At 35.8% G+C, this 15,873-nt stretch overlaps 1 protein-coding gene across 2 annotated transcripts in view; it reads right to left on the bottom strand.

Moving 5' to 3' along the window:
- The window catches only part of LOC120780327 (mitochondrial import inner membrane translocase subunit Tim17-A), a 78,614-nt gene that overhangs the window by 38,623 nt on the left and 24,118 nt on the right, over window positions 1-15,873 (bottom strand). For both annotated transcript variants that reach the window (XM_040112621.1, XM_040112620.1), the window contains exon 3: window positions 2,792-2,969. In XM_040112621.1, coding sequence (XP_039968555.1) covers window positions 2,792-2,969 — 178 coding nt within the window. The remainder of the gene's footprint in view (window positions 1-2,791; window positions 2,970-15,873) is intronic.

Here is a 15,873-nt window from a genome sequence, read left to right as displayed (position 1 = left end):
TAGCTCGGTCGGCAATCCATCGGCCCCGCCGCTTTGTTGTTCTTCAGACGGGTAATTGCTATTCGAACTTCTTCATGGTCGGGCAATAGAACATCTGCTCCATCGTCATCGAATGGGGAATCGGGTTCGCCTTCTCCTGGCGTTAGCTTACACTGCCATTCAGTAGGCTGGAGGAGTGGTTCCTTAGTATCCTCTGAGCATCGGTTTCCAGATCACCTCTGGGGGTTTTACAAGAGTATACTCCGGTTTTGATACCTTCTGTTAGTCACCGCATCTTTTCGTAGAATTTTCGAGCATTGCCTCTTCAACTCTCGGTATCTATCCCATCCCATGTGGCCGATCGTAACGTTGCGAGGTAGGCTGTCTATTTTCTCTCCGCTGCGTCACAGCACTTCTCATCGTACCAGCTATTATTTTGCATTTTTCGAAAACTCATGGTTTCGGTTGCAGCTGTACGTAAGGAGTTTGAAATGCCGTCCCACAGTTCCCTTATACCGAGTTGTTGATGACTGCTCTCAGAAAGCAGGAGTGCAAGTCGAGTAGAAAATCATTCGAGTATCTGTTGTGATTGCAGCTTCTCGACGTCGAACCTTCCTTATGATTGTTGACGTTCGTTTTTGGCTGCACAGAGGCATGTGCGAATCTTGGCTGCAACAACGTAGTAGTCCGAGCCGATGTTAGGACCTCGGAGCGTACACACATCTAAAACACTGGAGACGTGTCTTCCGTATATCCCAACATGATCGCTTTGGTTGGTGGTTTTTCGATCCGGAGATAGCCAGGTAGCTTGATGTATTTTCTTATGCTGGAAACTAGTACTACAGATAACCATATTTCGGGCTCCGGCGAAGTCGATCAGCCTCAACCCATTTAGGGATGTTTCCTCGTGGAGGCTGAATTTGCCGACCGTTTTGCCAAAGATACCTTCCTTGCCCATCCTGGCATTAAAGTCGGGAAGTTTAAAGTTCACCAATTTTTAAAATGATGTAAAAAATCGCCTTAATATTTGAACACAATAATAAAAAAAAATTGCTGCACATTTAATGCTTTTTTTACTCTTTCAAACTGTTGCTACAGAGTATTTTAGTTTTGTTGTACGTATCACCTAAAACGAATCGAGATAGATATAGGGTTATGTATATATAAATGATCAGGATGGCGAGAAAAGTTGAAAACAGGGTGACTGTCTGTCTGTCCGTCCGTGCAAGCTATAACTTGAGTAAAAATTGAGATATCTTGATGAAACTTGCATGTTCCTTAGTACAAAAAAATTACAAGCTCGTAGATCAAACCACTGCCACGCTCACAAATCACCATTAACTAAAACCTTAAAAGTGTCATAACTAAGCACCTAATTAAGATATAAATTTGGCACAGAAGATTGCGATAGCAAGGGGCACCTGTGGATAAAAAATAGTATAGATAGACTTTATTCATCATTTATCATTTAATATGTTTAATGTGCATATCAGTTAAACCACTAAAGCTCCAACAACCAAATTTGCTATGCTTATTTAAAGTATGCAATCTTTTCACCAAAAATTGTCCAAATCCAAACAAAACTGTTCAAGACCCACGGTACCAAATATTTGTACCCCATTATCTATAATTGGCTTTTGACCGAAAATATCGGCCAATGTGTGAATCGGGTCAATACTTCTCTGAGCCCTCATATACTTAACATATAAATTTTCGAACTTCCAGCTGACATTATGCTGGATATATCGGCCAATATTTGAATAATCTCAATGAAAATTCTAGTTGGCGATTTACACCATAAGATATTTCTCTGGCTTTGATTCCTGTAAATTTCAAGAGTATAAAATGTTTGATTGCACCCTAACTTAGCCCTTTCCCACATGTTTGTAATTTATTTTCAAGTTTTAATATGAAAAACACTAATTACTACACTTAATAACTTACTTTTTCCACACTTTGTCAGCAATTTTATAGAATGTCTCGCAAATTTCTTACCAGACACGTCGCAACCAAAATCATCAATTGCGGTACTTTCCGAACATATACAAAAAAACCTACCCCCATATAACATTTTAATATCAAGATTTTCGAGCATCCGACTGACTTTACTCGATGTGATTGGTGATTATATGAAAGGTACCTTAATATAACCCCTAGTTGACGTTTTACATCTCCCGGACTTTGATTCGTTCGGTTGCACCCGAACTTACTTGTTTAAATTGTATATGTTTTTTGTTTTGTAGTGCTTCTCAAACTGTTGGTGAAAGCGAGTAAATGAGTTATAAAAATTTTTTTTTAGCTACGCAAAAAACAAATAGATTTTTTTAAACTACGGAGGCAGACGACTCCCTTAGAACGAATTTGTTAAATAGATCCACTTAAATTAGTACAACATATCGATAATTTGTTTTATTTTCACAAATAAATCGCGTCAGCAGAGTACAAGGAATAAAATCTGTGAGTTAATTAATAAGGAATAAAATAAAAGAAAATCTCGAACAGTCCGATCTCAAGCAGTTGATGGTTCATTGCCAAATCGGCTATATTCTGGGGATGGCAATGATGAACACACCAAAGATTGGGTCAAAGCCATTCAGACTGAGTTTTATGTAAATATTATATATATTTTTTATGTATATATTTCTAATTTTTACATATATTTAAAAAAAAAATACGCTCTAATTTTGACAAGCAACATTTAGTTAGAACTTTCAATGTGGAATCAGATTTTGGGTAAAATTTGTATACGTATATAAAGCTGTTCCAATAAGAAATATATCTTATATCTTATTTACACATTATCAATAATTACCGTTCCTTGCAGCTAAAATTCCACCTGTTGTAAATCCACTTATAATTGAATTCCATGGATCTTCCTTTTTCCGAAAATGCACTAATGTGCAGTCAATAGTGCTGAACATTCCTCCCCAAACTGCAAAATTTCCTGCAATCACTGGAGAGCGGAGTTTGATCGCAGTTAAGCTTCCAACCTGGTTAAAAGATAAGGTATTACATTCATATCGTCACCTAAAATTCAAAACAACGTAACACCGAAAATCATACAATCTTATTTCGAATTTCGGTTATTATTTTGTCTTTAGCGGACATTTAAAATATTTTATACCAACATATGTATGTGTGTAAAATGGTATGGTAAATCGTAATCAATAACAAGAAAAAACGTCAACATGTCATTACAGAGAGTGGTCAAGGTGTACGGACGTGTTTTTGATTCGCTCCGTGAAATCTGTGTTTTCAAAAAGCAAAAATTAATAAAAATAGATTAAATTGAAAACAGTGCACACAAATTGTTATTAATAAACATAAACGAATTGTGCACGAAACAAAAAGTAAAAAAGTAGAAACTAAGCAAGCGCAGTCAGCAGAAGCAGCAGAAAACCGCATTAGGGCAACAACAGTTGCGCTGACAGCAACCACAGGTACCAGCAAGCACCCGGACAGCGAGAGAAAGCAAATGCAAGTTTGTTTCAAGCAAACAAGGGCCATCTGTTCAGACTGGCATTGATCGCTATATAAACGTAAAATCAAGTTCAATTAAATCAGCGGTTAATACCAACAAATTCAACACGGCACGTCAAATGGTAAAAAGCCAGAAATCCTAAATGGCAACAGATTTGCCTTACTTAGCAAAGAGCGTAACGACACAGTCGTAAATGCCAAACCCACTCCAATATATTTGCGTGAGCGGAGCTCAAATGCGCTTGTCTCAAAACTAAACAATATAATAGACACAAACAATTTCCACATAGTGCCCTTGAAAAAAGGTAACATAGATGAAACAAAAATTCAAACATACACTAAAAAAAGGTTTCATGGATGTTGTAAAATACTTGTCAAATAATAACAGGGATTGCTACTCTTACCAACTGAAGAGCTCAAAAGGCCTAGTCTTCGTCTCCGGTAGAAGCATTGGAAGAAAGTGGTTTTAGTATTAAACCAATGTTCAAAATCGAATTGATGCCAAATTCTAGCCAACTTAAGAAAAACGAAACACATCCCATTTACAACCTAAAACATCCATCGCAGAGTTACCGTTGAGGAACCACACAAAAGAAATGGCGGGTATAATGTACAAACTGTCAAGAGTATGGACACATACTCATATTGCACCTTACGCAGTGTACATATGCGTGGTGTGTGGTGATTTACATCCCACATCAAAAGAAAGAGGATTTAAATAAAAAAATTTAGTAATCGTGGGGGAAATCATACTGCAAACTATAGGGGTTGCCCTGTATATAAAGACTTAAAAGCGAAATTGGTTGTCGGAATCAAGCACGTCGCAATCAAATGATATATGTGTCCATGTTTAAAAACCGGGTACTATTAAAATTCATGGTACACAAGGGAGCTATGCAAATGTGGTGAAAGTCAACACTGCACAAATGTAATTGCCCCAAAACCAACCAAATGGAAGCGGAAATTGAAACTATGATTTTCAACCTTACCCAATGTATGACACAATTTATGAACTTTATTAAATAAAACATTTGTATATGGAATGCTAACGGAGTTAACCAACATAAATTGGATCTTATTAGATTTCTTGATGAAAATAATATAGATGTTATGCTTTTGTCAGAAACTCATCTTACGAATAAAAACAAATTCTTTATACCGGGATTTAGAATCTATGTTACAAATCACTGAAATGTAAAGGCACATGGGCACATGGTAAAACAGTAGTGTTGGTTAGAAAACGATTAAATCACCACACATTAGAATTGCATGCCACAGCGCAGTTACAAGCTACAACAATATCTATAAAAAATCTTAAACTTGACGGCTATATATCGCCCACCTCGGTTTAAAATTAACGACAACCAATTTAAAGAGTTTATTGGAAGGCTAGGTCATAGATTTCTAACAGGTGGAGATTACAATGCAAACCACATGTATTAGGGCTCACGACTAATTCAAATTAAAAATATAGATAATTCGCACATAACATCTGATACATGTACTGATCTATCTTATGACCACTCTCCTGTACTAATAAGGTTATATGAACAACCCATATTCGTTGATCCAAAAATGGGTCTAACATCTTTTAAATTAATTGGCTAAAATATACAAAATACGTGAGTAGCCACATTAATGTTGAATACAAAGTAAATACAGGAAGAAATATTGACGAAAGCATAAGAGAACTCAATGATATAATAACTAGCGCAGCTGTCTTAGCAACACCAAACAAAAACTATAAGCCGCTTGGTCCCAGAAAAATCACTAAGAAAGAAATAGAAAAGCTTGTAAATGAAAAAAGGCGTGCAAGACGTGAATGGAAGATAAGTCGCTAACCTTCCATTCAACTTCAATTGAAATCGGCTGTACTTAAATTAAAAAAAAGAGCCTAAACTTGAGGAAGAATCAACACTGCAATGTATATAAAGAAGCTGTGTTTAAATTAAACAAGCAAAATTCCCTTTGGAAAACCCAAAAATCCATGAAGCCACCAACTGACTCCAACATGCCTATACGAGACTTGGGTGGAAATTGGGCTCGAATTGACGAGGAAAAAGCTAATTGTTTTGCAAATCATCTAGAAAAGGTATTTCAACATAATTTGCCAAAGAACAACTTTAAGCTGGCAATCTTTCCCAACACAGCTAAGTCGATCGAGTCTTTTAAGACTTCACCTTCTGAAATTATTTGAATCATAAAAGAACTTAATCCATAAAAGTCGCCGGCACATGATATTATCCCAAAAATGCTGACTGAGTTACCGATTATTGCTGTAGATGTGCTCTTTATGCTATTCAATGCAATTCTTAGTTTCGGATACTATCCAATTTAATGGAAAAAGTCGCAGATTATCTTGATGGATAAACCTTAGAAAGACTTAACACAGCCGTCTTCATACAGACCAATCATTATTTTACCCTGTCTTTCTAAAATATTTGAGAAAGTATTACTATCAAAGATGTCTCCTTTCCTCCACGAAAATAATACAATACCAACGCATCAATTCGGATTTCGTGCGAAAAATGGCAGAATAGAGCAAGTAAATATAATTACTAACGAAATAAGTAAGCATTTGAGCACAGAGAGTACTATTCAGCTATATTTCTAGACATGGCTCAGTCTTTTGATAATGTGTGACATGAAGGCCTTGTATATAAGATAAAAAAAAATCTACCTTTAGAATTGTATAAAGCATTGGAGTCTTATTCAAATAATATACAATTTATGGTATAAGTGGGAGATTTCATATCTGATGAAAGACAGATAAGGGATGGTGTACCACAGGGCAGTGTTTTAAGCCCAACTTTATACATCATATATACAGCAGATCTTCCAATAGCTAACAATGTATTAACTTCAACTTTTGCGGATGACACAGCTATAGGAGCCGTAAAAAATGCCACATTTTAGAATCGAAAATATTAGCGGAGCATTTAAGTTCTGTCGAAGAATGGCTAGCGAGCTGCCGTCTAAATGTGAATGAACAGAAGTGTAAGTATCAGAGAACGGCAAGGGTACACCCTAACAATAAGTGTACCTGAATTATTTGTGCGTTTACGACACTAAGAGTGTGATCGGCACACTAAAATAAGGCTTGTTGCCTTGTACTGATAATTTCGAACATGCTCATACTCACAAGCTCAAACCGATTTCGTGCTCTTTTTCTGCATGTATACATGAGTTGAGGCCGACGACAATGCTAAAGCAAAAGGAATGAGCGAAATTGAGAGCACAACACTTGAGACAAACAATATGTGAGAGACATGTGTGTTGTTGTTACTCTTACATTAGCTTCATACATGCATACATATTTGAATATGCACATATAAATACATATATGCATGTGAAATGAAAATAAAAAGCCGTGTTTTGCTTCTTCTTTGCGTGTTATATATTCATGTGTATGTATTTACAAGGTCTGTCGCATAAGAAACAGAACTTTTTAAATATAGCTGTTTCTGGTGGCGCCACCTATTGGTGGAAATATGAAATAAAAAGTTTAATCTCTTGTTGACATTTCGTAAGAATTTTAAGACAATTGGATAACTACAATCGATGTTTTAAACTTGGGAAAACGTTTACTGAAACACAACGAATTACTGATTCTAAGAAGTACTTGAGCGCTCTTTAATCGTAATAAAACCGAATTTTTGCGTCGGTGTGTGACAATAGCTCCATCATTTGCCACTGGAGTGCAATCAACTGTCATTCTAGTGAACTGCACATGATGAACCGGTTCTCAGGCGTGGAAAGACGATAAAGTCGGATGGAAAGGTTATGACATCAGTCTTTTCGTATGCATGTTGTATAATACATACTCAAGGACAGATTACCGAGCCAGTTATAATCCATTGCACTGCGTATTTGGTTGCAGTTCTTTTCTACTATTACAAATACTTAGCAATTGTATAATTTTTGAAGAGGAATCTGTTTAAAATTATAGTCATATGTATATTCAAATGATTACTACAAACATTAATTTTGAACAAATGCTTATGATTTGAAACATAATTTTTGTATTTATGAGTTGTATTAAATGTGGTGGGGAAGTAGCTTAGTACCAGGGTAAGGACATAGGATACCTTTTATCTCTTTATGTCAAAGAGGATACCTTTTATCTCTTTATGTCAAAGAGATAAAAGGTATCCTATGTCCTTACCCTGGTACTAAGCTACTTCCCCACCAATTTTCAGCCAAATCGGTTCAGCCGTTCTTGAGTTATAAATGGTGTAACTAACAACAACTTTCTTTTATATATGTATATAGATTTAAGTTTTGTTTTATTGTTATACTCTCGCAACAAAGTTGCTAAGGAGAGTGTTATAGTTTTGTTCACATAACGGTTGTTTGTAAGCCCTAAAACTAAAAGAGTCAGATATAGGGTTATATATACCAAAGTGATCAGGGTGACGAGCAGAGTTGAAATCCGGATTTCTGTCTATCCGTCCGTCCGTGCAAGATGTAACTTGAGTAAAAATTGAGATATCATGATGAAACTTGGTACACGTATTTCTTGGCTCTATAAGAAGGTTAAGTTCGAAGATGGGCAAAATCGGCCCACTGCCACGCCCACAAAATGGCGGAAACCGAAAACCTATAAAGTGTCATAACTAAGCCATAAATAAAGATATTAAAGTGAAATTTGGCACAAAGGATCGCATTAGGGAGGGGCATATTTGGACGTAATTTTGTTGGAAAAGTGGGCGTGGCCCCGCCCCCTACTAAGTTTTTTTACATATCTCGGAAACTACTATAGCTATGTCAACCAAACTCTATAGTGTCGTTTCCTTCAGGCATTTCCATATACAGTTCAAAAATGGAAGAAATCGGATAATAACCACGCCCACCTCCCATACGAAGGTTATGTTGAAAATCACTATAATTGCGTTAAGCGACTAACAAATTTGAATTCCATCTGATGCCTTCTCTGTGTAATATATACATTTGGAACCAATGATGATAGCGGAATAAAACTTTACACAAGTACGGTATTTGAAAAATATGTAAATGACGGATAATGAAATCTCGATTATCACTTTATCATGCGAGAGTATAAAATGTTCGGTGACACCCGAACTTAGCCCTTCCTTACTTGTTTTTATTATTGTTTTTTTTTTTTGTTTGAAGAAATGAAATATTCAAATTTTGAAAAAAATGCTTATGATCTCAAATATAATTTTTGTATTTATGAGCTGTATTAAATTTTGATATAAAGAGATAAAAGGTATCCTATGTCCTTGAGTTATAAATGGTGTAACTAACAGCAACTTTCTTTTATATATATAGATTTAAGTGTTTTTTATTGTTTTTATTATTGTTTTTTTTTTGAAGAAATGAAATATTCAAATTTTGAAAAAATGCTTATTATTTGAAAAACAATTTTTGTATTTATGAGTTGTACAAAATTTTGACATAAAGAGATAAAAGGTATCCTATGTCCTTGCCCTAGTGCTAAGCTACTTCCCCACCAATTTTCAGCCAAATCGGTTCAGCCGTTCTTGAGTTATAAATGGTGTAACTAACAACAACTTGCTTATACATATATATATAGATTTAAGTTTTGCTTTATTGTTATACTCTCGCAACAAAGTTGCTAAGGAGAGTGTTATAGTTTTGTTCACATAACGGTTGTTTGTAAGCCCTAAAACTAAAAGAGTCAGATATAGGGTTATATATACCAAAGTGATCAGGGTGACGAGCAGAGTTGAAATCCGGATTTCTGTCTATCCGTCCGTCCGTGCAAGATGTAACTTGAGTAAAAATTGAGATATCATGATGAAACTTGGTACACGTATTTCTTGGCTCTATAAGAAGGTTAAGTTCGAAGATGGGCAAAATCGGCCCACTACCACGCCCACAAAATGGCGGAAACCGAAAACCTATAAAGTGTCATAACTAAGCCATAAATAAAGATATTAAAGTGAAATTTGGCACAAAGGATCGCATTAGGGAGGGGCATATTTGGACGTAATTTTGTTGGAAAAGTGGGCGTGGCCCCGCCCCCTACTAAGTTTTTTTGTATGGAGTCGTTTCCTTCAGGCATTTCCATATACAGTTCAAAAATGGAAGAAATCGGATAATAACCACGCCCACCTCCCATACAATGGTTATGTTGAAAATCACTAAAAGTGCGTTAACCGACTAACAAAAAACGTCAGAAACACTAAATTTTACGGAAGAAATGGCAGAAGGAAGCTGCACCCAGGCTTTTTTTTTAAATTGAAAATGGGCGTGGCGTCGCCCACTTATGGACCAAAAACCATATCTTAGGAACTACTCTACCGATTTCAATGAAATTCGGTACATAATATTCTCTTAACACCCTGATGACAGTCTTCTTCCAATATAACGCAAGTTGTTGTAGTTATGTCACTACAACTTTTTTCATTTTAAATGTTAATGAAAATGATAACCAAACTCAAACCATGCTATTTAAGTGTTTATATTTATCCTTATCCAAATAAATTATTTTATGGTCAAGACCATTTAACTACCTATAAAATAGCTTTTAAATTATTTAAATTGGACTTTCCATTCAAAAGATATTACGAATTAAAAAATTCAAACAGTAAACAAAACCGCAATAGCGCCGTGGCCGTTGTTTGCGATGCAGTCTGAAAAGCGCGCCGGACCAGAGAATGTAAAGTATAGAGAAGGTGCAAATTGAATTCGAGACGTTTCTGTCCTTCAAGGTGTACGGACGTGTTTTCTAACTCGCTCCGTGTAATCAAATTGTGAAAAAAGTAACCAATTAATAATAATAAAATAAAAACAAACAATCAACAAAAAATAAGTGCTGACAAATTATTATTTATAAACATAAGCAAATAGTGCACAAAATAAATAGATAAAAACAAAACAAAAAAAATAATAATAAAAACAATAATGAGTGCTTCGCAGCCTCACCAGCAAGGCCGTAGGCATTCCCTAAATGCCTACTTCAGCTTTGTCGACCCAACAACAACAACAACTACTAGCAATAAAAAGGGTAACGGCGATGATGAGTCATCGCGACGATCACTAGAAAAGGGAACGCAGCAAAGAACGCAGTCAGCAGAAGCAGCAGAAAACAACAATCGGGCAACAACAAATGCACTGACAGCAACCAGTCTGCAGGTACCAGCAAGCGCACAGGCAGCGAAGAAAATTACAACGCAAGGTGAGAACGTAATAAAAAAAGGCCCGTCTGTACAAACAGGCATTGACCGCTACGTCAATATAAAAAGGAAATTAAGTCCTTCAAAGGCAGCGGTCAATCCAAAAAAATTTCAAAGCGGCACACCAAATAAAAATAAAACGGAAGTTTTAAATGGCAACAGATTTGCCATACTAAACAATGGTTCAGACGACGATGCGAAGGGTACCACCACAGTTGTTAATGCCAAACCACCTCCAATATATTTGCGCGAACGTAGCAGTAATACCCTTGTTGCGAAATTAAGTGAAATTGTTGGCACTAACAATTTTCATATAGTGCCTTTGAAAAAAGGCAATATAGACGAAACAAAAATTCAGTCGTACACTGAAAAAAGTTTCATGGAAATAGTTAAATTTTTGTCAAATAAAAACAAAAATTATTATTCGTATCAACAGAAGAGCTCTAAGGGCCTAGTGTTTGTAATCAAGGATATAGAGTCTGCCGTAGACTCTAGTGAAGTCAAAGAAGCATTGGAAGAATGTGGTTTTGGAATTAAAACAGTTGTAAATATATTTAACAGAAACAAAGTACCTCAGCCAATGTTTAAAATTGAGTTGATGCCGAACTCAAGTCAACTTAAAAAAATGAAACACATAAAATATATAATTTGAAATATTTGCTGCATCGTAGAGTAACTGTGGAAGAACCACATAAAAGAAACGGTCCGGTACAATGTACTAACTGCCAAGAATATGGGCATACTAAATCATACTGCACTCTACGCAGTGTTTGTGTGGTATGTGGTGATTTACATCCCATTTCTAAATGCACCCTTAAGAAAGAAGAATTAAATAAAAAATGTAGCAATTGTGGAGGAAATCACACTGCTAACTACAGGGGTTGTCCTGTATATAAAGATTTGAAATCGAAGTTGTCACAGGGCATTCAAGCACGTCGTAACCAAATGTTACAAACACCCCGTAATGAAATTATATTAACCTCAGAGAAAAGTTCAAATCCTATTACTTCTATCAATAATAATATGCAAGGAAGCTATGCTAATGTGGTGAAAGGCAACACTGTGCAAATGCAACTGCCGCAAAATCCTCCAAATGGAGGTATTGAAACTATGATTATAAATCTTACACAGCGTATGACACAATTTATGTCTAGCATGCAAAACATGATCCAGGATTTAATAAAATCACAAAATCAAATGCTGCAAAATTTATTAAGTAAAAAATGAGCTTACTAAACATATGTATATAGAATGCTAACGGTGTTAACGAACATAAATTAGAGATTATTAGATTTCTGTCTGAAAAAAATATAGATGTAATGCTTATATCAGAAACTCATTTAACAAATAAAAATAATTTCACTATACCGGGATTTAGACTCTATGTCACAAATCATCCAGATGGAAAAGCGCATGGTGGCACGGCAGTGTTGATTAGAAATCGTTTAAATCACTATGCCCTAGAATCTCATGCTACACCACAGTTACAAGCTACAACAATATCACTCAAAAATCGGGGTTGTGACTTAAACCTTACGGCTATATACTGTCCACCTCGTTTTAAAATTACAGAAATCGAGTTTAAAGACTTTTTTGGAACACTAGGTCAAAGATTTCTTGCAGGTGGAGATTACAACGCAAAACACACGTACTGGGGCTCACGTCTTATTAATCCGAAAGGACGACAGTTGTACTACACTATTATGAATAAGCATAATAAGCTGGATATAATATCTCCTGGTAAGCCGACATACTGGCCCAGTGATAGAAGAAAAATACCAGACTTAATAGATTTTGCTGTAGTCAAAAATATAGATAGATCGCTTATGACAGCTGATACATGTACAGACCTATCATCTGATAATTCTCCTGTACTAATAAAGCTATACGAACAGCCCATGATATTTGAGCCAAAAGTTTCTCTAACATCATATAAAACTAACTGGTTGAAGTATAGAAAGTATATCAGCAGCCATATCAATATTGATTGCAAAATAAATACAGAAAGGGACATTGATGAAAATATAAAAGAAATTAATGACCTAATAACTAATGCAGCTGTATTGGCAACACCAAAAAGAAACAATAAACCAGTTGGTTTTAGAAAGATCACCAATAATCAGCCCTATTCTGCATTTCTACTCGAATCGAAATTTTCTCCGATTGGCAACTTTGGTATTCTGCGTTTCGATTCAACTTCGAAAATTCCAATTCTATGTATTCTGCATTGCGATCGTAATTACGTTTTTGTACGTTGAAGTTTTGTTGGCGGAAAGCCGTTATATCGGGTGATTTTTTAAGAGCTTGATAACTTTTTTTTAAAAAAAAACGCATAAAATTTGCAAAATCTCATCGGTTCTTTATTTGAAACGTTAGATTGGTTCATGACATTTACTTTTTGAAGATAATTTCATTTAAATGTTGACTCATGTGGTTTCAACAAGATGGCGCTACATGCCACACAGCTCGCGATTCTATGGCCATTTTGAGGGAAAACTTCGGAGAACAATTCATCTCAAGAAATGGACCCGTAAGTTGGCCACCAAGATCATGCGATTTAACGCCTTTAGACTATTTTTTGTGGGGCTACGTCAAGTCTAAAGTCTACAGAAATAAGCCAGCAACTATTCCAGCTTTGGAAGACAACATTTCCGAAGAAATTCGGGCTATTCCGGCCGAAATGCTCGAAAAAGTTGCCCAAAATTGGACTTTCCGAATGGACCACCTAAGACGCAGCCGCGGTCAACATTTAAATGAAATTATCTTCAAAAAGTAAATGTCATGAACCAATCTAACGTTTCAAATAAAGAACCGATGAGATTTTGCAAATTTTATGCGTTTTTTTTTTAAAAAAAGTTATCAAGCTCTTAAAAAATCACCCGATATATTCATTTTCGTGCATTTGGATAAAATAATTTCCTCAAATATGTAAGTAAAACTTTAAGATTATAGTTGTAAAAGACATAATGGTGGTGTCCTTGGTTGTTTGTGCTTAAATGATATATTTTGATATGTTTGCAGGTCAAAAGTAACAACGGCAGAGCAATACGAAAAATTGTGTGATATGATGGCCACGAAAAGAGATATTGCGCACGGCTTCCAAAGCGACCGAAGGAAGAAGTACAGGAGTTTTGGGAGGAGGTTGCAAGGAATTTAAATGCACTTGGCCCACCAACAAAAGATTCCAATACATGGAGAAAGGTAAGGTATTACCTACAATTAATTTTAAAAAATTAAGTTAAATCTAACGTTTTCGTGCAGGTCTGGATGGACTGGAAATGCTACATGAAGCGAAAATTATCGCATAACAAAAAAGAAAGGATGAGCGCCGGTGGAGGTCCTTGCCGTTTACAACGCATAAGCCCACTTGATGAAAAGGTGATAGCTTTGACGGGTTTGGAAACGGATGATATCCCTTCAACCAGTAGAGCTAGCAGCCAAAATAGAGAGGCGAGGGCAGACAAGCAGAGCACTTCTTCATTACTTAAGCAACAGATACAAATCAAAAGAATTTTATGCAGAGACGAAAAAATTCAATGAAGCTGCCTTTGGTAAAATGGAAGAAGTTACTTCATATTTACGACACATGAATCGTTCTCTAGAAACTTTGGCGGAGACTGCAGTGAAGCAACCTGAAGAACAGAAGCGACACAATAGAATTAAGGAAGAGCTGGTGAAGGAAAAAGTAGAAATAAAAATGCAAATGCTAAGATTAGGTCCAAATTATAAGCCGGATTCAAATTAGTCATTTTTTAATTGTTAGCCTTTAATTTATTTTACTATTATTCATTTATATAACGAGCTGTGAAATTAAATAAAAGCATTTACTTTTTTAATATAGGAGCTGTAAAATGCACAGAATGCAATTGTTTTTATTTAATAGAGTAATGTAGGGCATATTTTGAATAATGCATTGCTCTCCTCCTCAAGTAACATCGCTGCCGCTACTGATTTCATGTTAGTGTTTAAAAAAAACGCGATATAATTTCTTTATTTTAATAAACCAACAATAATTTGTGTATTTTTGCTTTGTTGTGTTTCATTTTTACACGTTTCAAGGCAAACAGCTGACTTCGAAAGAGCTACAGCTCTTCCTCTTTTTCTTTCAATCCAATCGTAACTCAGAATACCTATTTTCGATTCAGACGGAGCGTAGAGCGGGAACGTAATCGAAATGCAGAATAGGGCTGAATGAAATAGAGAAGCTTGTAAATGAGAAAAGAAGAGCTAGGCGAGAATGGCAGTTAAATCGCTCCCCTTCAACTCTGCTTCAACTGAAATCTGCTGTACGAAATCTAAAAAAAGCGCTTAAATGTGAAGAAGAACACAACACCGAAAATTATATAAAGAAATTGTGTCCAAATTCTAGCAAGCAAAACTCCCTTTGGAAAGCCCAAAAGTCTTTCAAGCCACCAGTAGATTACAACATGCCTCTAAGACAGTTGAATGGTAATTGGGCACGTAGTGATGAGGATAAGGCAAATTGCTTTGCAAATCACCTAGAAAAGGTGTTTCAACCCAATTGTCCAAAAAACAACTTTGAGTTGCCAACCTTGCCTAATACCGCAAACGAGTCGCATGTGTCTATTAGGACTTCTACTTCTGAAGTTACTAGAATAATAAAAGAACTAAACCCAAAAAAGTCACCAGGATATGATAATATTACCCCAAAAATGCTAATTGAGTTACCAAATATTGCCGTAGAAGTGCTCTCTTTGCTCTTCAATGCAATTCTTTATCTCGGACACTATCCTAATTCATGGAAAAAGTCGCAGATTATCTTGATAGACAAACCTGGGAAAGACTTAACACAGCCGTCTTCATACAGACCAATCAGTCTTCTACCCCGTCTTTCTAAAATATTTGAAAAAGTGTTGCTATCAAAGATGACTCCTTTCCTCCACGAAAATAATATAATACCAACGCACCAATTCGGGTTTCGTGAAAAACATAGCACGATAGAGCAAGTAAATAGAATCACTAACGAAATTAGAAAAGCATTTGAGCACAGAGAGTACAGTTCAGCTATATTTCTAGACGTGGCTCAGGCGTTTGATAAGGTATGGCATGAGGGCCTTTTATATAAGATTAAAAATATTGTACCTTCAGAATTGTATAAAACATTGGAGTCTTATTTAAAAAATAGAAAATTTATAGTAAAAGTGGGAGATTTCATATCTGATGAAAGACAGATAAGGGCTGGTGTACCCCAGGGCAGTGTTTTAGGTCCAACACTATACATCATATACAC

This window comes from Bactrocera tryoni, unplaced genomic scaffold, assembly GCF_016617805.1.
Source record: "Bactrocera tryoni isolate S06 unplaced genomic scaffold, CSIRO_BtryS06_freeze2 scaffold_25, whole genome shotgun sequence".
In the NCBI taxonomy this organism is placed as follows: domain Eukaryota; kingdom Metazoa; phylum Arthropoda; class Insecta; order Diptera; family Tephritidae; genus Bactrocera; species Bactrocera tryoni.
The sequence above is the reverse complement of the archived record's forward strand: the minus strand, read 5'-3'. Positions and strand labels throughout refer to the sequence as shown.